Raw genomic sequence first — 27728 nt, forward strand, 5'->3', positions numbered from 1 at the left:
ACCCGCACAAACTACTTCCGCCCATGGACTTCCGCTGCTGCCTAAAATCCTCCCTGTTCTGTGGCTGCCTGCAGCAACTGCTTCCATTTGGAAACCGCGTTGGCTTGAACGTCAGTGCAACGTTGGTGCGTTTTCACGTCAAGCTAAGGTGCCAAGTCGTGCGAATCAGTTCCCGCATTTCACGGCGGGTGCTTTTTGCCGTCGGGCAGTGGAATCAAACGCTGGAAAGTCGCCCGTCACGCGTGATACGCCGCCTCGAATTTTAGTCGCCCACGAGGCTGCTCGGTAAACATGTCTCTGGCCGACGAATTGCTGGCCGATTTGGAGGATGCGGGAGACCTGGAAGAAGACCAGCTGTATCAGCAAGACACGCACATCCAGGAGGTGGAAGATGTCATCCCACTGGAAGTCGACACCAAGGGAAAATCCGTTCGAGAGATCGCCAAACTGCGAGATTCCGAAGAGGTAATACGCGTTCAGTTATGCCGCAGTGCGGCACACTGAACACCCTTTTGGTTGTTTTGCGACAGTAAGATGGAGCTTGACAAACTCACTGTAAACAGATGCCGGTGGGCTTTTCAAAAACGCATGTTATGGGCTCTTGTTGCATACACAGACACTCAGACTTGAAAATTCCATGTAGAAGTATCCGTCACTCTAACCTTTTATTCAGTTCCTTGATTACTTTGGTAAATAGCAACGCTGGAAAGTCAGCATGGAAATCATATTTTTGTGCGCTAGTCGTCATCACTGCAAAAGCTGCATGGCCGCAAAATCGTGAAATATATGAGCTTCAAAAGTCCGGCTAGAACTCTACAGGCATTTATTATACACGGCGTCTAGAGTGCCATCCAACGGTGACAAGCGCCTAGGAAGAACTTAGATATTCTAACCAACTTTTTGCGTAGCAGTCTGGGCCTCAAAATTTTCAGGTTTACTAAGACTGTACAAAATGTCACACAGCTTGTTTTCTCAGCACAGCCTTATTGACAGCTCTTAAGCAGTGCTTGAATATGTGTGAAAGTATAGATGGTATTCACAAAAAAGTTTAACTTTCAATTTCTTTTCTTGGCAACACTGGAAATGGCCACGGACATAATGTGGCTTTGCCACTGTGCCTGCATGCCGCAGACAAAAAAAAAAACACCGGCGTATGTCGTCTGCTCCGTTTCAACCCCGTTCTCGACGGTGGTGTCAACAGAGATGTTATTTATCGCACTCACATTGGAGTCGGGCATTACTTGGCATTTGGTGGGGTAGAGTTTGGAACGTCCAACACACATCGTGTGCTTAGCACGGACGGACAATATACACTAAAGAGGAATCTGGTACTAGCATCTATGCGGCTCATTATCGAGGCTGTCTGCGTTGTCATGGGCTGCCATTATACCGCGTGCTCGCCTTAACATCGTCATTTGCTTGGATTGAAATGTTTTAGTGGCCGTATAGTCGAACACAGTGCCACAAGAGCGCAAAGAATGGTGTGTTATTATATAAGTGGAAAATAAGGCTGTTTCAAAGCTAACGAAAAAGGAAGTAAAGCGTATTTTTGCCGGTACGATCGTGCCTACTATTCTGCAGGCCAAGGTTGTAGTTAACGACAATGCTAATATTTTGGTGGAAACTCATTAGCAACTCTTATTTTGTTAATTTTACCAGTATTTCAAATAATAAATTGTTGGAAGAGCTCGCAAATGTTCTTGAGTGTGTCTATGAAAACATTGCCTTCGTGGTGAACTGGTGCACGGACCGTCAGCTGGTTTAACAAAACTTGTTGCTGAGTGAGTTGGTTCTTGCATGAAGAAAAAAAGAAAACATGGCGTTAAACAGTCATGGAAGGTAGGACGGATACAGGCGCCCGTACCTGTCGTATCTTTCCTTCATTAAAGTGCGTTCTGTTTCTTTTTTTCGTGAGCTATAACTTTCTTGACAGCATATTCCTGCTCAGTCATACGTTCCTTCGACTCCGGCGTGACCAACGTTTGGTATGATCACGCACTGCCTTCTGTTTCGCTGAACACGCAGCTGCCATGGCTCATGGCTACTACAGAACAGAAACGATTTCGGCTACTTCTTAGCTCGTAGACGTGTTAATGCAAAGCGAAAAGAAAGGAAATCCGAAAAACCGCTTAAGAATTCAATTGTCATGCCAAGTCCATGTCAAAAGCTGTGGTCTCCCCATAACCCCTGACGACGACATGGATTCCCATGCGCACATACCTGCTAGGTTTCCAGAATTTTCCTGGAGACTCCAGGGTTTTGTACGATTGTACGACTGAAACAAAAATCTCCCGAAGCACCCGTCTTTGGCCACATCTTTTTCCCAGTCTGCAACAATGCGCCGGAACGACAATCCAACCTGACAATCCAACCAGACACCAATCGGCATCATTATCAGTGAAGTGCTTAAAAAGCGTAGTCGGCCATGCGCAGATGGTGAACCTGTTCGTCCCATTGTTAGTTTACTGTTGATAGAAGCGCAGCGCCACCGCCGCTTTCATTTACGCACGAGCACGGTCGTTCTGGACGGCCGTTCTGAAGATTTAGCAAGTCTTCAGTGGTGTAGCTTGTTGTTAGTTTAGACGAAATAACAAAACAGTTCAGTTCCTGCTGTTTTGTATTGCGCTTGTATTACTGTTTCCAGGACTTTCTGAAAGGGGTGGCGGCAGCCACGTCGAACATTTAAGTGGTGTAGCTTGTTGGTAGTTTGGACAAAGAAACAGTTCATTTCCTGCTATGTAACGTTGTAAGTAAATAAAAAAATGTGTGTAAAGTTACCCATCTCCCCTCCCCCCCCCCACCTTGGTCAGATCTCCCTAATGCCATCCCGGCAAACCTGGCAGGTATGATGTGCAGTTTCCTCTCTAGTATACTAACTAAGAAACTCTATGGCACGGACAAGTACCGCCATCCCGCGGAGCTCGACATAACCAGTGACGGCACTCACATGGTTGCCTGCATGTGTGGCTCGCCAGTGAATACAACCTATATGTGCTCACAACACTGTCGAAACAACACCGCAACATTCTCTTGTAGCACTGTTGAAGACAGCCAAGGGCCAGCAAAAGAGCCGTTGGAGGGCACTCCAGACATTGTGTTTATTATTTTATGTGAGCAAAATGTAAGGAACTATACTCAGGTACAGTTCCTTAAGAAAGACAATGGAAGTTGTTCCAGCACCTCGTCACTGCAGTGGGCTGTTCCTTTGCACGGCACAAGAGTGTGTTCCCACGAGTATTTTGAATGTGTCACGTCGTTTTCGGTATTTTTCAAGCCTACTGTGCTGATAAATTACTGCAGCAATGACAAACTACATAAGAGAAAACAGACGATGTGACGCGTTTTGCGCCATCTCTCTTCAAAACGGACGCGCTTTGACATTCGTGGTGTTCGTTGGTTCGGAGGAGTGATTCTCAACTTGTACCTGAGTGTAATTATTAACATTTATTTATTTAATTTAATTTATTTAATTTAACATTTAATTATTAACATTTATCTGAGAGTCTGGTTGTTAATTTGAGGCCCAGGGTTTGTCCTGTCCAGGTCAAACTAAGTGAAACCTGTGTGAAGTGTTAGGTGAGCTCAGCTTTTATTTAGTTGCACAGTTAACAGAGCTCAAATTTTATGGGACACTTTATACCCTGGCATCCTGCTGCTGCTGTTTGGTGGAAGGAAGCCTTATGAAACATTAATGGCATTTGACATTTCGTTAGAAAAGCAGTCTTTTTTTTTAAGAACCAGATAAGTATTTCGTCTTGGCTCAAGTGCAGGAGGTTCCCTAAGGTGTACATTGGACTTATTCCTTATATTAGGTGACATTAAAAACTGATGGGCAAAAATTTAAGCATGTTTTGAATAGATCATATTTAGTAAAAAAGTGGTTTTGGTGTTTGGGTGCGGTTGCAGTACACTGTAAACATGTACGATAAAGGAAAGGCAGTGCAAAGTGGCGTGAAATTCTAAAGCTATAGGCATAAAATATTGCAACATAGCTCTGCAGTGTCTTCAGTGCGACAGATTTTGTAGCTTACTATTATTAGCCCTAAACTTCTCACATCTACACACATTTTTTAATTTTTTTCATGCAACTTCTCTTCTCTGTCCAAGCAAAATAGTGGGCCCATCCTGGAACAATACCCTGCATATGCGCACTTTATATCCGCTGACAATTGCTATATCTAACGGGACGACAATGGTCGCAAAATAGGGAAGAAGCCTACCGATGATTGTTTTTTTTTTTTTGTCTCAGGGGTAAAATTTAACAAGCTGCTTAGTAGTACGACACGTGTTATAATAAAGTCAGGAGTGGGGATAATAATAAAGTCAGGAGTCAATAAATAATAAGTCAATAAATAATAAAGTCAGGAGTGGGGATTAAAATTTTCTGTGCTGGTGAAACTTTTGCAGCCGATGCTTCTATCTAATCTGCCTGTTTTTTTTTTTTTTTGTTTTTTTTGTTAGTTGGGCCATGTCATGAACGAAATCAAGGCGAAAATGTTGAACCCTCGCAAAGAAGAAGGTAAGGACAGTTTCCCAAGCCACGTCTTTTTTTTTCCCGCCAGTTTGTTCGCTTTGAAGCGCGGTTCTAACCATTGCACCTCCGGTTAACTCCAGTGACAGGCCCTGTCGAGGCAGACCCTGAGTACCAGCTCATCGTTGAGGCGAACAACCTGGCCGTTGAGATCGACAACGAGATCAGTAAGTTAGCCCCCTTCACAACTTTGCTGCTTCGTTTTCCATGTAGTTTAGCACTATACCGTATATTAGCTTTTTTTTTAAAATCTAGTTGCTTATTATGAAATGCGCCATGAGCATCTTGACTACATACATGCTTTCAACGCCTATTCGACAGATACTGATTTCCATTTCTCCAGTTCACTCCCGCTCTAAATACCGGCAACAGCAATTTGTTTTTGACATCAAAGTGGTGAGGAACGGTCATTTACTCTGAATGAGGGGAAATTGTGACCATTTATATTAACTCCTTTTAAATTGCAGGTTATTCGAAGTGGGGTTTATGCCCCCATAGGTGCTTGCATTTCAGATGGAACTCTACTTTGCTCGAACAAACGTTCCGCTACCTTCACCACAGCCCTAATAAGCTTAGTTATTTTAATTAAGTGAGCCATTTATGTTAACTGAATTGTGTGGCCCGAGACTGAATTGAAACAGAGTTTTTGTTGCATGCGATCGTGCCTTGTTCTCTGTGCTCACTTTTTTCTTTTCTTTCAGACATTATTCACAAGTTCACCCGAGACAACTACCAGAAGCGCTTTCCTGAGCTCGAATCGCTCGTTCCTGGAGCTCTGGATTATGTCTCGACAGTCAAGGTATTGAACACCGTCTTCTTTAAAGGGGCACTAATGGGTGGAAACAATAGGGCCTGTATTGGTAGATAACGGTTCCTAAAATCTAAACACACTACTCTCACAACTAGCAGTTGTTTAATAAGGCAGAACACACCAGAAACGTGAAAACAGATGACGACGACGCCCTGTGCGCTTTTGTGTACTACAGCTTGCGACGTCACAAAAGTTGTGAACAGTGAGAGCTCATTAGAGAAGAATCCAAGTACATTTTTCTCAAATAGACCGTGCCTAAGCGGTTGAGCTTGCGAAAGAAATTTAACTCAAAGCTTTTATTTAAAGCGACAGCTTCTATACATTGCAAGACAGTCTGCTTCCCTCACTCTTCAGAGTCAGCCATCATGCTTTCATTTTCGCTTTGAAAAGCGTTTGTGCGCAATTAGCGAAGTCAGTAATCTACGCCAGTGAACACCCAAGCCTCTGCAAGCAATAACCCTGGCAGGAAGCGGTAAAAGGAACAAGATGTTTAAGCGACCCGCCATAGCTAATCTACCATTCTCAACGTGCCAATGTTGCTATCGGCAAAGCGTGCCTGCACTCGGTTTGAACCTTATCGCGAGTAAAAAGGTACAGTGTATTTACTGCAGGTGTTTGTCCGACCGATCCGACATTGTGCTGTTCCGTTCACTGCAAACTGGTGTTGATAAACAATCCGTAAAGGTGTGCGTCGCATATAGGATAAACAATCCATAAAACAATCCATGTACGATAAACAATTCGTAAAGGTGTGCGTCGCATATAGGATAAACAATACATGTACGATAAACAATCCGTAAAGGTGTGCGTCGCATGTAGGATAAACAATCCATAAAACAATCCATATACGATAAACAATCCATAAAAGTGTGGTGTTGCCGAGGTTTCCTGGGCAACAACCCTTGTTGCCCGGAAGACCCCAGCCCATATACAAGGACTACTTGACACGGTTGCTGGAAAGGGTGCTTATTTCGCGCTAGCTTTGCGTGAGAGAATGAAATATCAAATGGCAGCAATCGCAGGTGAACGGTAGCCCTTGCATGACATTTGATACAGCGCTTATTACTTCAGAAGGGGTTCACTCCCGGCTGGCTCGACAGGATATGGGGGGCCGGTGTAAGCGTGAACAGCAGCCGCTCGAGCACTAAAAAGCATTTCTCGTTCCGTCTGTGACAAATAATGAAAGTCCAAGCAAGCCTCCTCAGCCGGAAAAACGTTGGTTGTGTCCCGGTGTAAAAGCTACCATTGCCAGTGTGAAACCGCGTAGCGCCAACCATTTACACTCTAGACTGCACCAGTGCCGCTCTCCTACTTTGTGTCGCAATGTTTACGTCATGAAAAAGTGAAAGGGAAACAGGAGAGAAATGCTAGCTTTACTTATTTCTCGGCAAATAATGCAACGTTGCTCGTGGAGCAGAAGCCAAGAGAGCTACAACAGGTATAATCTTTCAGTTAAAACAAATTTTCTTCAGCCTTTAGTGTCCCTTTAACAGCCTAGGTGGAACTCCAACATGTTAACACTGAATTTGATTTGTACAGTAAAGTAACTACAGTAGCCGACCGATTTTTCGGACCTGGAGGGGAACGAAAAATAGTCCGAATAAAAGAGCAGTCCGAAGAATCCGTGAGTCATTTCTTTTTGGGACAACTGGCGGTTTCTCAGGAAAGTCCGGAATATCGAGCAAGTCTGAATTTTCAGAGTACAAAAAAACGGTCAGCTACTGTACAGCTTTTTTTGGACATTGTTTCATCAGGCTTCAGTTTTCCAGTGCTCCTTCCCTACCGGGAATCAAAATAAAACATCTGATTCAGTTTCTGAATGTACGTGACCAAAAGTGAAGATGTAATGAAGCTTCATTCGTCGGATCGCAACCATTCATCTCTCCCATCGAAAACACTGCCAGAGTGTGGCTTCTTTGGATGTCTGAAACCTGCCGTGTTCCTGTTCCATTCGCAGGAACTTGGGAACACTCTGGAGAAGGCCAAGAACAACGAGACCTTGCAGCAGTTCCTAACCCCGGCCACCATTATGGTCGTCAGCGTCACAGCATCGACTACTCAGGGGTGAGTGATATTTTGTGGAAGGTTTCGCTGAAGGGCTTGTCGGTACATTGTAACCTGAAGAAAGACACTGGTGACGATGGCACAAAGCAATGGAAACACGCAGCAGTTCCTGTGTTGGGAGTTTCCCTTGCTTTGTCCCATCTTCAGCGACATGTTTCTTTTTTTTGAAAGTGAAAGTTTAGTTCATAAAAGCGATATAAACATATTAGTATACAGGTGAGGGTCCCAGAGTCAAAAGGATCTAAGGGGACCCTTGCTTACGAATACATAAAATGATTGCGTGGAAGCAGCAAGCAGGTGTAAGAGCCCATGAAATGAGTGTGCAGTATGAAACAACAAAATTGGCCTTTTGTGTACATACACGCAGAAAGGTAGCCTAATCTGATACAAAAAGTAGTGCAATCCATTCGTAAATAACACAAAGGAAACAAAGGCATATGAATACATTACAGGTAACATGCAATAAGTAAGCACACAGGGTGAGGTACTTAATTACAGCAAAAGAAATTCTCTAAGAATTTTTTAAAGCATGGTAGGGAAGGGGGATGATTTGACAGCTATTGGTAAGTAAATTATTCCGAAACGTAACAGCGGTGAAACAAGTGGTTTTCTTATCGTAATTATAATGTGAAGAGTTCGTAGCAATAAATGTTGGTATTAACAGTTGGGGTGAGTAATACCATTTTGTGCTCTAGTTTGTGGAAAGTCAGTCTTGTTAATAATAAGCATAAAAAAACATTATCTCAGCAACTACAAATTGGCAAACAAACTGACACAGTAAGAAGCCCAGTAGATCGGGAAGACTTCAGCCACTTTCCTTCTGCTTCCAATACTCGTTCAAGCTACAGGCACTTTTTTTGGTTATTCGGTGAGATGTTTTTAACACTTTTGTTCTTTTTTTGTCCAATGCAGGCAGCTGCTGTCACAAGAGGAGCTGGCAACGATATTCGAAGCTTGCGATATGGTAAGCGAAACTTTGCGGGAAACAACTGAAAAGTTGCTGGAAGATTCCAGCAGAGGCCATACCTAAAGGATGGAAGAGATGGAGCGTTGTTGCGTTCTTTTAACTCTTGGAGGGTCGAATTTTTTCGCCAAATGCAACCCCGCAATGTCAATTTCTGTTATTGCTGGTTTAATTAAATTCTTCGGATGAATCTATTTGGAGAAAAAAATTATCCTAATTTTTTTAGGGTGACCATAAAGTGGCGAAAAAATCATTTGTGTTGTTACATACATGTGGTTTATTCATAACTAACACAAGAAAAGTTCTAAATAAAAACGAGAGAGTAACAAGCGGGCACCTTTTGAGTGAATCGAAATGAGATAGACATCAGTTTCGCGGGCGCAAAAAGCGGGAAGCGCCCGGAGGACGATACCGAAACCAGCCGCTGCGCCCGCGCAAGTGATAGACGGCGCACCACTCCTAAAAAATACAAAAAAATGAGAAAAGAGCCTCATCAGTTTCACAGGCGCCCTTGGTCTTTGGCAGGCGCAAGGTGCGAGAGGCGCCTGGTGGGCATAAGGGGCCTTAGGTGGGCAATACCCAGCGTGCCCCCTCGTTACTGAATGCGCAAGCGATAGCCAGCGCGCCGCTGAAGTAAATCATAAAAAAATAAAAAGAAGAGCCATCGGCACAAGAAAATAATTCGACGTATTTCAGCAGTGTGGCAGCACATGCCAAGCAAGAGAAGTTGGCAAAAAAGCGCGCTTTTTAAACATACAAGCGATGACGTACATATACATTATTGACCATTTTGAAGGGGTTTGCAGAGGACGTACATGTACGTCCGTGACCCTGAAAGGGTTAGAGCGAAGCTTCAGTGTTCTCACTGATGGTGTCTGTAACGCGAAAACGCCCTGCAGGAAAGCCAACTTCTCTGACGATGATGGTGAATGATCGTAGGTGAACCGAAAGAAAAAAAAAATGCTCCAGTGTCCATAATTAAACCTAAGGCTCTCCCGTTACGATGGTGGCGTCTATCCGATTGCTCCATTTCGGCATGGTCAAAACTCGGTGCAAACTCGCAAGAAAACCAAAGAACCGGTCGCAAGAAAGGTTCACGTTCAACCATCGTCGTCGTTAGACAGAGGGGTGCATTTTTTTTTTTTTTTTTTTTTTTCCTTTCATCTCTTCATTGGTGAGCACCTTACTAGAAAACAAAAAACCTCGCAGGCCCTTGAGCTGAACGACTTCAAACTGGAGATCTACGCGTACGTGGAGTCGCGGATGTCGTTCGTGGCACCGAACCTGTCTCAGATTGTCGGTGCGTCGGTGGCTGCGAAGCTGATGGGTAAGTCGGCGGCGTCATGGTCAACTTGTTTCTTAAGGGGTCGTGAAGACAAAAAAATACAGGTCGGTTTACAAATACAATACAGCAATACCAATTTTATCCCCAACTTGAAACGAATAAATGAGATGTTAAGGGAGACATATTCAACAGTGGCAACTCTCAAGCCAGTGTCTCGCAACTTTTCTCCGACGTCACAGAATCTTGTTAGTGTGATGGGCGGCTGGCAACCCAAGCCACTGCCAAAATACATGGTTGGGAGATTGCAGTGGGGCCTCCTGTTACGTTTGATCACATCACTTGAATGCCAAAGCGCACTGATAAAAATGATAAACAACAGTGATAAAAATAATGTAAATCAAAAATAACACTGATAAAAAGTATGAACACATTAATAAAAATAAATGTTTTTAGTGCTGGCACGTAGGATGTCACTCATGCCCATATTAAGTCACTCTGGTGCGAAATTTGCAAGTTGTTCAATATTTCATGTTTTTTTTTTTTTTTTTTTTCACTGAACGAAAGTTAATTTTGTGACTAAAGTCTAGTTCTAGTTCTATCAAATTACACAGTTGCGTTTTGTCTTCATGGCCTCTTTTAAAGTGTGGGAAATCCATCTCCTTTTGGGCTGACGTTTGTTCGCCAGCTCTTGTCAATTTGCATGAAAGCTAGTTGTTACATGCTTTGGTCTTCTACACGTCTATACGCAAGTCTCTTGTGAGCCAGTTTCAGCGCTGGCTGGCAAGAGGCACTTGCATTGAAATTGTTGGTCATTATTATTGGTTTGGTTGTTTCGGAAGTTATTCATGGCATGGAGCACGTGTCCAGGCTGGGCTTGCACCCCTGTGTATGTGCCTGCCATTTTAGTACGGGCCCGAGGAAAAGCTAAGTCATTGTTTGGCCGATGCCCCCACGTATACGTGCAGGGGTGCAACAGCTGCGCTAATTGTGCCATTTTGATACAATTTCATATTTTTGAGCTAAGCTACACCAAAAGCATAGTATTTGTTTAAATTGCACCACATTGCACTGAAATGCTCGGCTAGGCACAAAATTATATTGTTTGAGTTTTTGCTCCTGCACAACACTGGGCATCAAAGGGCTAAAGGCCAACCGCACTCAAAATTCTCTTGAAAACCATATTTTCGTGTGGTCTGCCTATAAAGGCTGCAAGGTACAAAAATATTACAGCTGAAAGACATGTATGTATGCACGGTGCGAAGGGCCATCAAAAATCGGCAATTTTGAAACCAAAATTGAGAAGAGTGTGGCCACTATGGCCAGGCTGAAGTGATGTTGCAGCCAGCGAGCAAGCGGCTGGCCAACCGGAGCAAACCTGCACGCAACCACCCTTGCTCACAGCAGCCCTTGGAGAAGTGCGCCGAGCGGGGCCCGGTCGGTTCTCCTGGCTGGCCGGAGGAACAAACCCCTTCTGTCCGCAGTGTCACTTCCACTTCAGGGGCTGTTTGTGTGATGCACCAGCAGGTAAAGCGTTGCTTGCTACGGAGCTATTTTAACTGTTTCTAACTGATTAGCAACACCTTTCACGGGGCTTCCAGTCATTCCTTACTTGGTTTGGTGGTACGTACTGTACGTTCAAAGTGAAGTTGGCTGAGCTGAAGTTCGAATGCAGTTGGCCTTTAAACACCGTGCGCCCCTGCAGGTGTGGCTGGCGGACTGACCAACCTGTCCAAGATGCCCGCCTGCAACGTGCTCGTTCTGGGCTCCCAGAAGCGCACCCTGTCAGGCTTCTCTTCGACGGCCGTCATGCCGCACACGGGATTTGTCTACTACACTGACATTGTCCAGAACACACCGGCCGTGAGTACACTGGGTGATGGGGAAACCCAGTTAACCCGCGTGGTGGACTTGTAAATATCACCTTCGAATTAAATGGTACTGAATGTGGTAAAAATTAATTTCAGCTTGCATAAACGAGGTGAATTACTGGCTGAGGGCAGCTTTCTAGCAGCAGCTATTGGCTATCTACCACAAAAGGAAAGCCGGCCTCTTTTGGTGACCCCTACTGAGTTTTATTTTGCAAGAGCCTGCTAACACATTTCTGCCGAAACGACCCGGGAACTCGTGTCTGCCAGGCCGACACCGACAAGCAGGACCGACAGCCTTTTTTCGACGGCTTCTGCTTGAGAGACCGGCGGACCTACCTCCAAGGATGACTTCGATCGAGAGGAAGCTGCGACGACGAACGGCCCTTCGAGACAAGCTTTCAGCCGCCTTGATCGAGATAAACGACGGCCTCCGAAGTGGCACTCTGACCACGGCGATGGACGCAGCGGTATCCTTGGAGAGGATCGAGGCGATGTATCGACCCATCCTGAAGCTGGACGAGGACATTTTGGGGGACATCACGGACGAAATGGTCACCGAAGAGACTTCAAACACGACATCGTTTAGTGACAAGGTGGTGAAGATAATGGCGGAGCTTCGCTACAGATCCCGAGACCAGCAGGCTGGTGAGTCTCTTGTTTTGCCTCCTGGAACGATATCATCCCATAGCGAGCCCGCAACCCCTAGACCAAAGCTACCAACAATAGAACTCACGAAGTTTGACGGAGACCGACATAATTGGACCAGATTCTGGAGTCAGTTTGAGCACGCCGTGCACAACAATCCGGAACTGCGAGCAACGGAAAAATTCCATTATTTGACCAACCTAGTCACCGGTTCGGCCGCTTCAGCAATAACTGGGCTTCCCATGACAGAGCAGTGCTACAACGACGCAATAGAAATACTCCTGAAGCGGTTCGGCGATCAGTCCCGGATTGCGCAAGACCACCTGCAAGCGCTGATTGATGTTTCACCTGTTTCGTCCTCAGCTGACGTAACTCAACTACGGAAGCTGTACGACGACGTGCAGATTCACTGCAGAAGCTTAAAAGCCTTAGGAACGAACCCAGAGACATATTGCTCCATGCTACGTCAGATACTTCTAAGGACGCTCCCTCCAGACATGGTCCTGAGGTACCATCAGCATTACAAGAAGTCATCTGCTGCCTTGACATCCGAGACGCAGCATGAACAACAATCGACAGACCATAAGAAAAGCTTTGACGCCCTGATGAACTTTCTTGAACACGAACTGGAGTGTCTCGAGGCAATCATTCCGAACCCGTCTCAGAGAACAAATTTGAAGGCGACTGGCAAGCAAGAACAGCAATCCGCAACAGGACGTTTTGAGCACCGACCTTCTGCAGCGGCACTGTATGGGGTAGCTAATGAGACGGAGAAGTGCCTCTTTTGCTCCGGACCGCACGATACAGGATCTTGTTCAGATAAGAGTATCCCAATGGAGCAAAAGAAATCACTCCTCACGAAATACGGACGTTGCTTCCGTTGTTCGAGTCCAGGACACATTGCTCGATACTGCCGGAAGCAAATTGCTTGCCCGCGTTGCAAACGACGCCACGTTCTCTCCATGTGCTACGCAGACACGGATAATTCTGAAAAGGGAAAAGTTACTTCAGCCCCCATACAACTCCTCTCTGGACAAGCAGGCAGCGTGGTACTACTTCAAACGCTGATCATCCAGGCTTCTGGCTCCTGTAGTACCGAAAGGTGCAGAGTTCTCCTAGATGGGGGAAGCCAGCGTAGCTTCATCACTACAGAACTCTCTAGGAAGTTGGGGTGCGAATTCATCGAAGAAGAAGTATTGACTGTAGGGGTCTTCGGAGGAAAAGAAACTAGCGAAACTCTCAGGAGAGTTCGAGTCCGCTTACATGACCCTACCGGAAAAACAACACTCAGCGTGGAAGCACTGGAGGTGAAGTCCATTTGTAACCAGATGATTCCTGTTCCCGACGAACGAATCATAAACGCTTTACAGTCACACTCCATCGACACGACAGCCGTGCTCTGCGGCTCAGAAAGTGACAAGGGCATAGCGATTCTGATCGGTTCTGACTTCTATTGGGACATCGTGACAGGGAACATCAAAACAGTTGGACCTTGCATGAAAGCCGTTGAGACACGACTGGGCTGGACCGTTCAAGGGCCTGTTCCGACTCCAACAAAAATAGTACACTGCAAGAACGTCGTGGTTTTGCACGCAAGCCCGTCTGATGTCACGTCCGCTCTCAAACAATTCTGGGAACTAGAGACCATTGGCATAAAAGATCCGACACACACTTCAACTCAAGATCAGGTCTTAGAAGACTTCGAGAAAAACATACGACTCGTAGACGGCAGATACGAAGTTGCTCTTCCTTGGAAACAGGAAGTCGATCTACCGGACAACTTCGAGGTAGCGGAACGAAGGCTCAGTCATTTGATGAGGAAGCTATCATTGAGCCCAGCAAGCGTAGAGGCGTATGATAAAGCCATTCGACAATACATCGTGGATGGAACCGGAGAAAAAGCTCCTACGACAACTCCCAACGACGGCCGCTACGTTTATTATCTACCACATCGAGCCGTCATACGCGAGGACCGCCTTACGACGAAGATTCGCATCGTTTTTGATGCATCTTCACACGCCAGAGGAGTCAGGTCGTTGAATGACAACTTGGAAGTCGGACCAAATCTAAACTCGGACATTGTCGCTCTCCTTTTGAGGTTCCGGCAGTTCAAGATTGGCATGACTGCTGACGTTGAAAAGGCCTTCCTCCAGATCACCTTGAAAGAACAAGACCGCGACTCCCTACGCTTTCTTTGGTTTGAAAGCTGCCCACAGCTCGGTCAACCGCTTCCGCATCGAGAGGTTTGGAGGATGTCGAGAGTGCCGTTTGGTGCAACTTCAAGTCCATTTTTGTTGATGGCAACGTTACGACACCATTTTGGGTTGCATCAAAGTCGCTACCCCCGCACAACGGGGCTTCTCATGAGATCTATGTACATGGACGACTTGGTTTTTGGAGCTCACTCGGAAGTGGAAGCAAAACTCCTATATCAAGAGACCTTGGAGATCTTCAAGGCTGCTTCCATGAACATCAGAAAGTGGATTACGAATAACCCTACCGTAGCTGCAGTATTTCAAGATGGCTCTTCCCAGGAACAAACAGAGTATCCCCTGCCATCTCCTAAAGAATCGAAGGTGCTCGGTCTACGATGGGATACAGTGAAAGACTGTTTTGGATTCAACCTTCAGGCGACCTTGAAACCACACGACAGCCCAACGACAAAACGGCTTACTCTTCGAGCCATTGCCCAAATTTTCGACCCTCTTGGATTTCTAAGCCCGTTCGTTGTCACAGCCAAGATCCTACTTCAAGACCTGTGGAAGCGAAACCTTGGTTGGGACGATGAGCTTCCGCAAGATCTACTTCGAGTTTGGGAGCAATGGTGCGAAGATTTGTGCGCCTTCAGTGGACTTGCAGTTCCACGCTTCCTTGGTCATGGCATAAGTGGATGCATTACGAAAGCGAACTTGCACATATTCTCGGATGCAAGTCCTCGGGCCTACGGGGTAGCAGCTTACTTATGCCTGGAATTTGACGACGACTTGAAGTGTACGCGATTGCTCTTGGCGAAAAACCGAGTCGCGCCGATAAAGGAAGTGACGCTAGCTAAGCTAGAACTGACGGCTGCATCCCTGGCTGCACGGATGAGCCGCTACATCAAGGAAAACATGGACCTGAACATCGCTGAGACACACCTTTGGACGGACTCGTTGATCACCCTATGTTGGGTTCGCAAGGAAGCTGCTACGTGGAAGACGTTCGTAAGGAATCGGGTACAAGAAATCAGAAGACTCTCCACAGCAAATCAGTGGCATTACTGCCCAGGAACCGAGAACCCAGCCGACCTACTAACAAGAGGAATAGGAGCGCGGTCGCTGATACAATCCAGGTCATGGTGGGAAGGACCTGCATGGATTTCCTTTTCTCATCACTGGCCCTTACAACCGGCTAGTTTTGACGCGCAACCAGAAGCAGCAACGGAAGAGGCAAAGCCACAAACCCTCACACTGCAGATATCCAGCTCAAATCCCATAGACATCGCCAGATTCAGCTCGCTGTTACGACTACATCGAGTAGTCGCCTGGGTGTATCGATACATTCACAACCTGAGGAATGAAGATGGGATCGTTGGGCCCTTAACTAGCGATGAAATTCAGAAGGCAGAGGATAACTGCATCCGGACTGTACAGGGTTCCGCATTTCGTAACGAAATAAGTTGCATTCGAAAGGGACAGCCTCTGTCGAACACATTGCTCAAGGCCTTCCGTTTGTTTCTTGACCAGCGCGCTATTTTACGCGTTCAAAGTAATATAGCCGCTAGTGAGGAAGGCTATGACGTCAAGAACCCTGTCCTGATCCCTTACGACGCTCATTATGCGAAGCTGCTGGTCCGACACGCACATTTAAGACTTGGACACGCTGGTTTACGCGACACACTAGTTCAGCTTCGAGAGAAGTACTGGATCCTCCGAGGTCGGCAACTTGTGAAAAAAGTGCTCAACAAGTGTACTACCTGCAAGCGGTTTCAAGCAAGACCGTTCAAGCAAGAGGAGGCACCACTTCCTCGAGACCGCGTTACCACCACGGCCCCGTTTCTCACGTGCGGGATAGATTTTGCAGGACCACTTTTTCTCAAGGCTGACTCCTCAGCGAGCCATGCCTATATTGTCATTTTCTCGTGCGCCACCACAAGAGCTGTTCATCTCGAATTGGTCTCTGACATGAGTGCTGACAGCTTTGTTAGAGCCCTCCGTCGTTTTGTATCGCGTCGTGGGTTATGCAAGACGGTATACACAGACAACGCACGAACTTTCAAGAGGACATCGAGAGAACTTGGCACCTTATGGAGAACGATAAGGGACGCCGACGTACAAGCGTACTTCGCAGCGTCATCCATTGCCTGGAAATTTATCGTGGAGGGAGCTCCATGGTGGGGTGGGTTTTATGAACGGCTGGTGCGCTCCATCAAGTCGACGTTGAAGAAAATGCTGGGACGACGACTAGTTGACACCGAAGAACTCTCCACGATCATCACTGAGGTTGAGGCGATCGTCAACTCCCGCCCTCTGACTTTCGTGTTTAGCGGTATATCAGAGCCTACCCCGCTATCACCAGCGTGCTTTCTCGTCGGAAGAAGGCTCACTGCGCTACCTCCGTCGGATGACCTAATTAGCGAGTCGACTTCGACGAGCCTGAAGACAATGTGGGAGAAAAGAGAGCGGATGCTGGATGAATTCTGGATGCGCTGGAAGAAAGAATACCTGAATGAACTGCGTTTTCAAAGCAAGACACGTAATGGGTCAGCAGATCGCATAAAGCCCGGGACAGTTGTTCTGCTCGAAGACCCCAACAAGCCCAGACTTCTTTGGAGCCTCGCTCGCATCGAACAGATTCAGCCAGGTCGCGATCAAAAAGTGCGCTCGTGCACCATTCGCCTTCCAAGTGGACTCGTGACAAGGCGGCCCGTCCAGCGTCTTTACCCTTTGGAAGCAGACTGACCTCCCAATTTTGGTGGCCGGGAAGATGTAGAATCTTCTGAAGCGTTGACACACAGCCCCATCGCCATCGACAGTCATCGGCCTTCGGCTGCGAACCATCTTCACAAACTGAGTAGCCACCAGGATGACGCCGAGGCCCGCGTCGCGGCGCGTAAAAACGTCGTTCTGCCGGCCTAAATAAAGTTTAATCAATCAATCCAATCTCAATGTTCTAACCTTCTTCCTAGACTACGTACTTCCCTGCCTCCCGCTGGCTTCTCGTTTCACTCTTTGTCCACTACCATTCTCTTACTTCTGTCGTACACCTGTTCTCTGTCTTTTATTTAGCCTTGGGAGCAGTGCCCACGAAATGCGATGCTCGTGCGAAGAAGCAGCAGCTTAATGTTCAGGTTTCTTCACACTGACAGCCGTACCGCTGGTCCTCTTCCGCTGATGGTTTCCAGGACCTGCGGCGCAAGGCCTCTCGCCTGCTGGCGGCCAAGTGCGTACTGGCGGCACGTGTGGACAGCTTCCACGAGGCGGCGGACGGCTCGGTGGGCATTTCCCTGCGCGAAGAGGTGGAGCGCAAGCTGGACAAGCTGCAGGAGCCCCCGCCGGTCAAGCAGGTCAAGCCCCTGCCCCCGCCCATCGACCAGAACCGCAAGAAGCGAGGAGGCCGCAGGTGGGGCTCTCTCTCCCCTCTCTCTGTCTCGCTCTCTTTCCCTGCGTCGTTTTCTTTCTGTCTCTGTCTAGTATCCTATCTTTCCCTCTCTCTCTTTATTATCTTTCTCCCTCTCTCCCTCTATCTTTATCTTTTTTCTATCTCTCCTCTCTTTGTCCCCCTCTATCACTTTCTCTTTCTCCTTTTCTTTGTATCCCTCTTCTCTCTCTCTCTCTCTCTCTCTCTCTCTCTCTCTCTCTCTCTCTCTCTCTCTCTCTCTCTCTCTCTCTCTCTCTCTCTCTCTCCATCTTTTTCTCGGTCTCTCCTCTTTCTGTCCCCCTCTATCTCTTTCCCTCGCTCCTTTTCTTTTGATCCCCTTCTTCTTTTTCTCCCTCCATCTCTATCTTTTTCTATCTCCCCTCTCTATCTCTTTCTCTCTCCTATCTTTGTCCCTCTCCCTCTGCTTTACCTCTTTATGTCTCTCTCTCTCTCTCTCACATTTCTCCTTTGAGGCAAATGTTTCCCTCCTGTGCACTGGGGACCTTGCTGCCATCGCTAGGGCTGGGGGCACGTTATGATGCTCCTGGCACCTTTATGGCTGACCATCGTCATTGTCACTCCCCAACATTGTAATCGTTTTCACGTTTTAGATTAAGGGCCCTCCACCTCCATATGTTCATGATTTTGAGTACACTACAGTCCTGACATTCGCATTTTAGTATAACAGCACACATTGTCAGGGCACTCTTTGACTCTAGATGCGTTCGCATTAATTAAGTATACGCATACATACATGTGTTTAATGCGACACTGTCTTTTGCGAGGAGCCTGCAGAGTTATTCTTGTCTGCATGCAACTCAAATCACTTGAGACTACGGCCCACATCTGTGTGCCATGACAGTACGCGCTGAAATTCATAGATGGCGCCACTAGTCCACGGCCTTGGTGAAAAGTGTTGGCGATAGCGTGAAGCCTTGTTTGGGAAGTGTGTGATGCTGGCCGGCACTTTGTGCCTAGTTAGGTACGAGCTGTGAGGTTATGGATTTGCGGTACCACCTGAACATGTACCAACGGAAGAGAAAAAAAAAAGTCAACTCAAACTGCCACATCCCAGCATATTTTGAAACAAAGCAAGGAAAAGAGCAACCTTTAGTTTGTTCTTCGAAAGCTCCATAACGTGCCAACATTCAGGGGTGTTACAGCTGCATTGATTGTGCCAGAGTGCTACATTTGCGACTTGCTACTACAAGAAGATGCGCTGAAACCACAAAATTGATCCAAATTGCGCCCGCGCTGCGCCAAAGCACAAAATTCGGCGACCGTTATCGAGCCTACGCTAGTTTTAGCGGGGAGTTACAGCTGTGTAAGCAACCCGTGGTTTGTAAGTTATGTGTTTAGCATGTCAGACGGCACGGCGGTTGTATAATGTCGCTCCCACCCAATAGTTGTTCTAATAACGTTGCTCCCACCCATTCCCTGGGGAAGTACCCACCAGGGTTGCCCTCTGGTGGCTACTTTTCGCCAGATTGGCGAGTTTGAGTGGCCCGTGGCAACTTAAAATCATGAATGGCGGCATGGCGAATTTCTGGCGATTTTCGGCTAAGGCCTCGCTCGGTGACGCAGGGGAACACTTGACAAGGCGGTTTATTCCAGCAAAAGAAACGAGCACTGATTTTGTTAAGGTGGCGTTGGCGAGGGAAGTCGCATGCCCTTGTAGGAAACACTAATTGGCACGGGTCACGGGGGCGTGAACGCTCCCTCCCTCACAATGTCGTTCCCGCACAGCAGAGACACAACATACCACCCCCCCCCCCCCCCCCTTAGAAGATCGCCTTGTCGGGAGGTCCTCTTCTGGCAAAGGTGGTCAAGACCATTCTTCTCTCCCTCATGGAAACGCAGACGTAGAAAGAGGCTTTAGCGAAAACAAGCACCTTCTGGAAGGGTGCAGCTTTCTCAACGTGACCAGCATCAATGAAATGTGCCACATATAAAGTCACCTAAAGCACTATAACAAATGTTGCCACGAAAGTTCCGCTGACTGTGAATCTTGTCAGGAGTGTCATACAGTCCCGGGCAAAGTATGGTGAAAGGTGAAGTGAGCACCAGCGAGCAGAAAGGGGCGATTATGTCGCCACAGAAGAACTCCGGGTGACAGACAGGAAGGGCTTGGAAGAACGAGTAACATTGAGCAGAGCCTCACTCACGAGCGCCGCAGAGCTCATTAGTTCAGGAATTAAGCAGACCTCAACAAGGTGCAAAGTGGACAAGGGCTTCTTTGAAAAGGCAACACAGCCCTAAAGCAGGCTCTTGCAGAGCTTGCGGAGTCTGCTAAAGAAGCAAATAAGAAGTTGCGACATCGATGTAATGCCAGAATGAAGTCTGTCTGAGCATGCAGTTCAAATTGTTTATTTACCCGGCCTCAGTGTTCATATTTACAGCTTTTGAACTAAAAAAATGAGTAACTGAAAGCATCACTTGTGCCTTCGCTCAAGGCATAATTTCCCCTCTAAAACAAGTTTTTAAGAGCAGAGCACTTTCGGGGCTTGCCTTGTCGTCGTAGCTCGCTCGCTGGACACAAGTAGAGCCACACGGCGTTCCGTCGTCGCGGCGTAACCCAAAGGCTTCGAAAGCCAAACGGTTTATATAGTCATAAGCGTTCGAAACTGGCGCTTGTCGTACATCTCCTCGTTGTTTAGCGCAAAGAAAACTGCAGGCACATTTGAGGCAAAATATACATAATTAACTGGCAGCAGCCGTGTTCATTTAGTTCGGAAAGCTCGTTGGGTTGGTCTTTACAATAGTAAGCGAAAAAAAGGGGCAGTGCAATGCCGGCACGTGCGGGAGGAAAAGCAAGCACAAAAAGAACAGTAGTCCCACTGGTGCAATTTCAGGCAGGGGGTGCGCGAGCACTGTGAGGGCGGGAAATTGAATTGCATTGGGTGGTAGCAGTGAGCGGATAACAACGCTACAGCCCATTAAGGCGAACCACTGCTCTGTACTTCCGTCAACTTTCACATTGAGTGGAACGGCTTTAATTTTCTTTATGGTACTCTGCTCCTGTGCTGCTCCAAAATGATATTTTTTTACCCGTGCGAGCTGCTCCAAAAGTGGGTTTTTGTGCTCCAAAAGCTGTTCCAGCTGTCCCACCACTGTGTATGGTTATAAAACTGAAACAGAAAGGATAGGCACCAATGTAAACGTATCCAAGGTCGGTGTCAAACTTGTCACGTATTCAAGAAGAAAATCCCATTATCTGGCGATTCCTGCTCATGTTGCATAGCAGCTAGTAAATACATACTATGTTTAGTACTACTGGTCAACTCTCTACTACAGTAGTCCTTTTGCCAAATAAAATGCGATCACGAAAATGTGAATCAGAACAAGCAAATAGCACAATTTCTTTCCACGCAAGCTAAAATGATACGTGGCTTAATTACAGTACAAAGTTGGGACATGTGGCTTTCCAAACATACCAGTAGCGCGCCATTATTGGACCTCCACGAATGGTATTTTTTAGATTTGCGTGTTTTGGTTCAAACTTTCGTGTTCGCATTGCATTTGTCCATTACTGTGCAGGTCGTAAACACGGCTATGTATATGTTACTAACCCCCCTCCGGTTAAATTTTAATATTTGGTTGGCCATCCAATGCACTATGTCTTCCATCTATGTAAATGGTGACCATGAACAATTGAACAGCAAAGAAGGCAATTCAATTTTTAATGTTTTCATCTAAGATTGCTTTGTTTGATGATTCATTAAAGAACACTTGGAATGCAGGAACTTGTTTGCATGTAATTGCCTACCGTATTAGTGTTTTCGATGTCTCAGAATGTCTCAGACCTTTCTTCTTTTTTCTCTTCGTGCAGAGTCCGTCGTATGAAGGAACGATTTGCCGTGACTGAATTACGGAAGCAAGCCAACCGCATGTCTTTCGGAGAGGTAGGCACTGCTGACCTTCTTGAGATGCTTAGAAAACACGCCTTGGCTTTGTCAACACCAGCCGAGATTGTTCCAGCAATAACAGCCACAGGTCTCGCTTTTGCGGTTTAAATTGCATTTTTTAAAATAGCAGCAGTGCGTTGTTATAGTGTTTTCACCGCTACTATACGTAAAGTGTTGCAACTCATCGGCATCAGTGCTTGCTTACTGCCATGAGATTTCCATGGGATTGCTTAGAGCATGGTTTCTCAAAGTGGGTTCCGCGGAACCTTGGGGTTCCGGAGGCCCCTCCTCAGGGTTCCGCAAGCCACTGATAAATTTTTCCTGGTTCCGCAGCTGCAAAGTCTTATACGGTGAACTTGAGGTGCGATCGATCTAAGGAACCTCCATTACTCACGCCCGAGTGTCGGCAAGCACATCTCGGCGCATTACAGAAACGCGCTAGCTGCACAATAAATCTCGTCAGCAGCTTGTAGCCAGCCAGACTCCGAAAACGGGCCACGTGGTTAAACTATTGCACTTGAATCTCGGCCCATGCGCATTTCTCCTGTTTGGAGATAGGTGCCGCTAACGTACGCATTCGCGGAAAGTCGACGGGAAAAAAAACGATACCCTTGCTTGCTTTTGAATTTATTGCACGTTAATGTAGCATGAACGGAATGAAAAATGGCGGGAGGGAGGGAGGGGGTTCCTTGGCACTTAACGGAACTTAGCAGGGTTCCCTGGGACCAACATGCTTGAGAACCCCTGGCTTAGAGCAATGGAATTGCCTTGCCGCCTCGGGTTTCAGCGACATGATACGTGCATGTGTACATTTGTGGTATGTTATTCTCGGCTTGTCATTACCTGCTCAATCATTTTGTTCGCTTCTGTCGTGTCTAAAATTTTGGTTTATCGCATTTCGATTTTTGAACACATCCCCCCGCTTACTGTATAACGTACACTCCCCCACTAGTGCAATAGATCAGAAGACTCGAGACAAATCTGCCCTTCATGCTTTGCAAGCTCTCTTCGTAATTCTTCGGCCATGTTCTTTGCAGATTGAAGAAGATGCCTACCAGGACGACCTCGGCTTCAGTGTGGGACAGATAGGCAAGGCTGGCACGGGTCGCATCAGGGCGGCTCAAGTGGATGAGAAGACCAAAGTCCGCATCTCCAAGACCTTACAGGTAAGCATGAGTTGCTCTCGCACCCACCCATTTAACTCTTTCGCTACCGCGCCTATCAAAATCGATCAATTTGATCGATACTCTTGGGAGCGCCTTTTCATAGCGTTCCAGGCGTTTCTCGAACAAGTAAAGCTGTTCGGAGTTAGATCAGAAAATGACCTTTCAAAATCAGTTTTGTTTTCATTTTTGCAACGGAAACGTGATTTTTGACACGCTTTTGAATCCCCTGGTTGTGGAAAAGGGGCGTGGTCATCGCGCCTCAAGGCTACCAACGAAGAATGCGAGCAACTCGTAATTACTCTGCACCAGCGCTTGTTTTTTGCTATCAGGGCGTGAATGGGGAACTAGCAAACGATTTTCAATCGTCAGGTTCACGCTCTGACAGTAATAATCCCAGAAATCGGCTGAAAATGTCAAGCAGTGCCTGGTTGCAAAGCTACTTTATGATTTTAGGCAGTTTTATTGCCTTTGCGCAAGTTGTCCTAAGTACTCTGGTAGTTCTACTTACCCCAGGACCATTCCCAAACAGTTTACAACAGTTTCGGTTTCGTTTCTGCATCGCGAAATTCATATTTAGCGCAACTACGCAGTTACCCAACTTCAAGGCTAACTGCCATGGCGCCTGAAGCGTCCGCGACTGAACCTCGAACAAAGCACGCCGCTCCTCATTTCCCCCCACCCTAACCCGATTTCTGCGATAAGAACTTCAGATTCAAGTCAAAAGGTCACACCCAGTCGCCAGATATCTGTTCCGCCGAGGACAGCGCTTCAAACCGGCCTTACACTGCCAGCTGTTCGCCTTCCAGTTTCGTTTTCATGCGAGGGTATATCCGGGTGTCTAATGTTGCTGCTTAGTTGAACTGTCTATTCGGATGGAGTCTCTGATAAGTTTTTGTACTGTTTCATTTGAAAAATGTTAGGTGGCGCTGCAATAGAGGAGGCTCGTTGTGCTGATCTTTTTTAGTGCGCGACTGCTACTCGGCCAAAGATCGCAGGGGACGATTCTAGCTCATCGTACCTCATTTTTGCGAGCAAGGCTACAATTGCGAGTAAGAAGATGATAATAAAGCTCAGCTTTATGTTTTGAGAGATAACTGACCGTGAACGACAACAAACATCAGCCACGGCGTTCCGTTTTCAACTTCATGCATGTTTTTTTCTGCATCGCGTGCTTGTCCCAAATATTGTGCTCGCTGTAAATGCAAAGTCAGCCATTGACAAGATGTTTTTACGTTATGTGGGGGCAAATTGGTGCCTCTGATAACGTCAAACCGCCAGATTTATTCCAAGGAACCACCCAAAATTGCACAGTTTGAATTAGAGGTTGGGCTTCACCGCATGACACGAGCACCGTGCGTGCTAACATTTTTTTTTATATCTGAAAAACTGTTCCGCGCAAGTCGACATTTTTTTTAGGGTGTGTTTTTGAAATGTTTCCCTGCAAAATGTATATTCTATTTTTTTTCTACTACCGGTGGTTTGATATACACAACTCCTTTTTTATCATTTTTTTCGACAACTTGACAAAACTTTTGATTTTGATATTTTTTTTCACAACTATGATATATGAAAACCTTTAAAAAACTGATGTTATTGGAAAGGCCGTTAAATAATCTGCATTTTGTGCTCCTGCAATTAGTGCCTAAATAATTTTTTAGCAGAAAAAAAAATGTTTTCTTGGACCCCCCAAAATTGGTCAATTTTCTGCGGTAGCGAAAGAGTTAACCCAAGCTTTTGTGTGTGTGTGATTGCATGGGTCACTGGGCAAAAGGGCATGCTTTGGGAGGCTTCTGTCAAGCCCTGTTATATACTTTCAAAGTTCTGTCGATTAGAGGAAGCTGCTGTTTACTTTTTCCTGGCGTGTTTGTCTTATGTGACTGCAGTGGAATCTCAGTAACCCGTGTTGAAATGGAAAAAGAAAAAGCGAACAGTGTTTTAAAATAACGGCACGGGCCGTTTTTTAACAGAGCTTGCCATCTATATAGATGGCAAGCTCCTTGCATGCTTGAAAGGCCCTGCATGCTGGCACCACTACCTTTCATGGGTGTTTGGTGGTGTGCAAAAATGTTTGTTTCATTGAGTGTGGGTGCGTACTTGGGGAACTTTTTTATATGGACACGGTAAAGCTGGGTGGGCTTTGTCGTGATGTCTAGTCAGGCCAGAGCGGCTCGCCTAATCGAACCTGGCTAACTGTAACAGCCATTATCATTTCAATGAAGCATCAGTGTTTGAGTTGATTGATATACAAGTGTATATTTTGCACGCAGAAAAACCTGCAGCGGCAGCAGGTGTACGGAGGCAGTACGACAGTCCGGCGGCACGTGTCGGGAACAGCTTCGAGTGTCGCCTTTACGCCTCTACAGGTGAGTGGATCTGTCGATTGTAGCACTAAAGCAGCATTCCAGGGCTGATTTTAAAGATTCGTTTGTAGTAAAAAGGGGTTGATGCATCTGTCGTGGTACCACCTAATTGCGTCTGGAAAGTATGGGCTATGATGCTATCCTGTGCTATGTACAGAATCACTTCTCATACCTGCCAGGTTCATCGAGATGGCATTAGGGAGATCTGATCTGTCCAGGGGGGGGGGGGGGGGGTCGAAAAATTAGTAGCAAGAGAATAGAATAATTTACATTAACATGCATTTCTAATTTGGTTACCACAGAGTAGGAGCTGAACTGTTTCGTGCAAACTACTAACGAGCTACACCACTGGTCAGGTGCTAAATTTTCGATGCGGCTGACGCCGCCTTTTTCAAGAAGCCCTGGGAATACTGTTGAGCATAACAATGTTCGTTCCTGCTACACTTCGCCAAAAGAACGCGACTGAGCTCAGATTGTGTCAGAACTTGATGCTCGTAACTGGGGGCAATTTTGTTTTACCACGCTGAACTGCCTCTCGCATTCAGCGTTTCTGAGGTACTGACCAGTTCAACTTGCGTGCATTGCCAACTATGCTTTATAATTTATTACGATGTCCAGTGGTGTAGGATGTGATTGGGTTGTCAGGTAGCTCCTGCGCAATGTGGCTAGTCTGGGAGAAAGGTTTAGCCGAACACGAGTGTGTATTCGGGAGATTTTCGTTTCGGCCGTACAGTCGTACAAAACCATCAAAATTCGGGAATCTCCCGGATAATTCGGGAAACCTGGCAGGTATGACTTCTGAACAGAGCCTTGCGGCAGCATCTGTTTTCGCCTCGTGTAAGGGTATTACACCCTTGCCCCACACCTTTGCCTTGTAGACATGACCTGAAAATTTGTTCTTGAGCACATCCATTTAGAGTCTGCCTTGTTTTGTCCGTGCTTTCTGATTGAGACCAGTTTCCCTGCTGACTGGTGTCACCCATTAGCTCTCCATTGTTTTGAATGCTTAGTCATGCATTCTATTGTAATATTCACTCTCTGTCATCTTTGTTTTTCGTTGTCTTTTATTTCGCCCTCCTTGTGCGGCCTGCAGCGTTTTATAGATAAACATGACTGTGAAGAAGACGTTTCCAACCGAGTGTGCCGTGTACGTCACGCATTCCTTGCGCGCCATTATTTCAGGGCCTGGAAATCGTCAACCCCCACGCGGCCGAGACAAAGGCCAATGATGGCGGAGCCAAGTACTTCTCGAACACGGCGGGCTTCCTCAAGGTTGCCAAGAACTAACTACGGGCCGTGGCCTCCATAGCCCTTCTTGTAAATACTTGAGAAATAAATGTTCCAGTGACCAGTAGGGACACCATCTTTGTAAAAAATAACAAATCGAAAGGGTGTTTGGCATCAGCTGCAAGTGAAGGGAGTTGTGGAAGAATGTGTCCTTCTCAACTTGAATCCTTCTCGACTTGAGCCTTGGTTTTACCACACTCGGCAAGGGGGCATCCGCATCATATTTATACCCCTTTGTGGGAGCGCCAACTTGCTCATGTGCGAACTCTTACACATGGTAAAGCGATACTAATACGAAACAGTTGAGGCGAAAGATTCTTGGACCTGTGCAGTCTCTTGGATGCAGGCTTAAGCGTGCAGACTGCTCTTCAGAAGCGTGCAGACTGTGGAAGACTGCTCTTCAAAGCAGTCTTCCACAAGGTCTTCTGTGCAAGGCCGATCTTGCATCGTGCCTTTTCTAAATAGTGAAGAATATACAATAGGAACCCAAACATGTGGCTCTTGTAACCACATCTCTATATGCGGTGTTGCTAAAATGGTGAACTTAGGAAAACTAGCCAATTTTCGAATGTCTCTTGCGACGTGTCTCTTGTTAGGAGGTTTTAATTGTAACACAGAGGTGTGGCTGCAAGAGGAAGATGACATTTTGTGAGGTGCGAGAATTGAAGCAGCCACCGGTTTTAGCCAACTTCGGCTGGTAGCAGTGTAAAGCTCGCCCCATTCGCATAGTGAAATTAAACTTGTTCCAGTTATACATTAACTGGCATCTTAACCATGCACAATAGTGCCTTGTTCAGTAAAATAACCGCCATGTTATAGGACTGAGTTGCACTAATTGACTGATCGGAAAAAGTTTGCCTTGTGCACGACCCCATTTACGGTGGCTGAAGTGGCCACCGTCGCACTGGCCATCATCCATGCACAGACCCCCAAGTCACCGTCCTCACTCCCAATCGGCCTGCTGTCACTAGGCCTACTGATGAATATCTGGCCTTGCGCCGACTACCCTAACCCAATGAACAGTCTGCCTACACTGTCTGGACCCTTGCCCACACACCTCTCCCTCAGAACGAGTTGGCACACACCACGGCCCACAAGCTCACTTTCCGGGCCTTCCCAGCAGAAGATCACACAAACCCATTGGCGTCTCCTTTTTCCCAGCTACTCCTGCCTTGTCCCCAACCTCCACCGACATCCTCCACCATTACAGAGCTTCTCATTGA

General features: G+C 46.6%; 1 protein-coding gene across 1 annotated transcript; it reads left to right on the forward strand.

Annotated features, from left to right (window-relative positions):
- The first annotated feature begins 45 nt into the window (after positions 1 to 45).
- On the forward strand, positions 46 to 26572 carry Prp31 (pre-mRNA processing factor 31). The gene is made up of 13 exons (XM_077671007.1): positions 46 to 465; positions 4462 to 4519; positions 4615 to 4698; positions 5233 to 5330; positions 7300 to 7406; positions 8319 to 8370; positions 9580 to 9697; positions 11358 to 11515; positions 17552 to 17769; positions 21617 to 21689; positions 22730 to 22858; positions 25126 to 25221; positions 26401 to 26572. The coding sequence occupies exons 1-13, from the start codon at positions 292 to 294 to the stop codon at positions 26503 to 26505; spliced, it is 1470 nt and encodes a 489-aa protein (XP_077527133.1). The 5' UTR covers positions 46 to 291; the 3' UTR covers positions 26506 to 26572.
- The last annotated feature ends 1156 nt before the right edge of the window (positions 26573 to 27728 follow it).

The sequence above is a fragment of the Haemaphysalis longicornis genome, unplaced genomic scaffold, assembly GCF_048455015.1.
Source record: "Haemaphysalis longicornis isolate Haplotype H1 unplaced genomic scaffold, Haemaphysalis longicornis Haplotype H1 scaffold_5, whole genome shotgun sequence".
Taxonomy (NCBI): domain Eukaryota; kingdom Metazoa; phylum Arthropoda; class Arachnida; order Ixodida; family Ixodidae; genus Haemaphysalis; species Haemaphysalis longicornis.

What these genes read in the sequence shown, in the direction of transcription:
- Prp31 (XM_077671007.1), top strand. Translation starts at nt 292, where the DNA reads ATGTCTCTGGCCGACGAATTGCTGGCCGATTTGGAGGATGCGGGAGAC. An exon ending in TTGTCCAGAACACACCGGCC is followed by an intron (nt 11,516 to 17,551) that starts GTGAGTACACTG and finishes GATGGTTTCCAG; the next exon opens with GACCTGCGGCGCAAGGCCTC. An exon ending in TCGCCTTTACGCCTCTACAG is followed by an intron (nt 25,222 to 26,400) that starts GTGAGTGGATCT and finishes CCATTATTTCAG; the next exon opens with GGCCTGGAAATCGTCAACCC.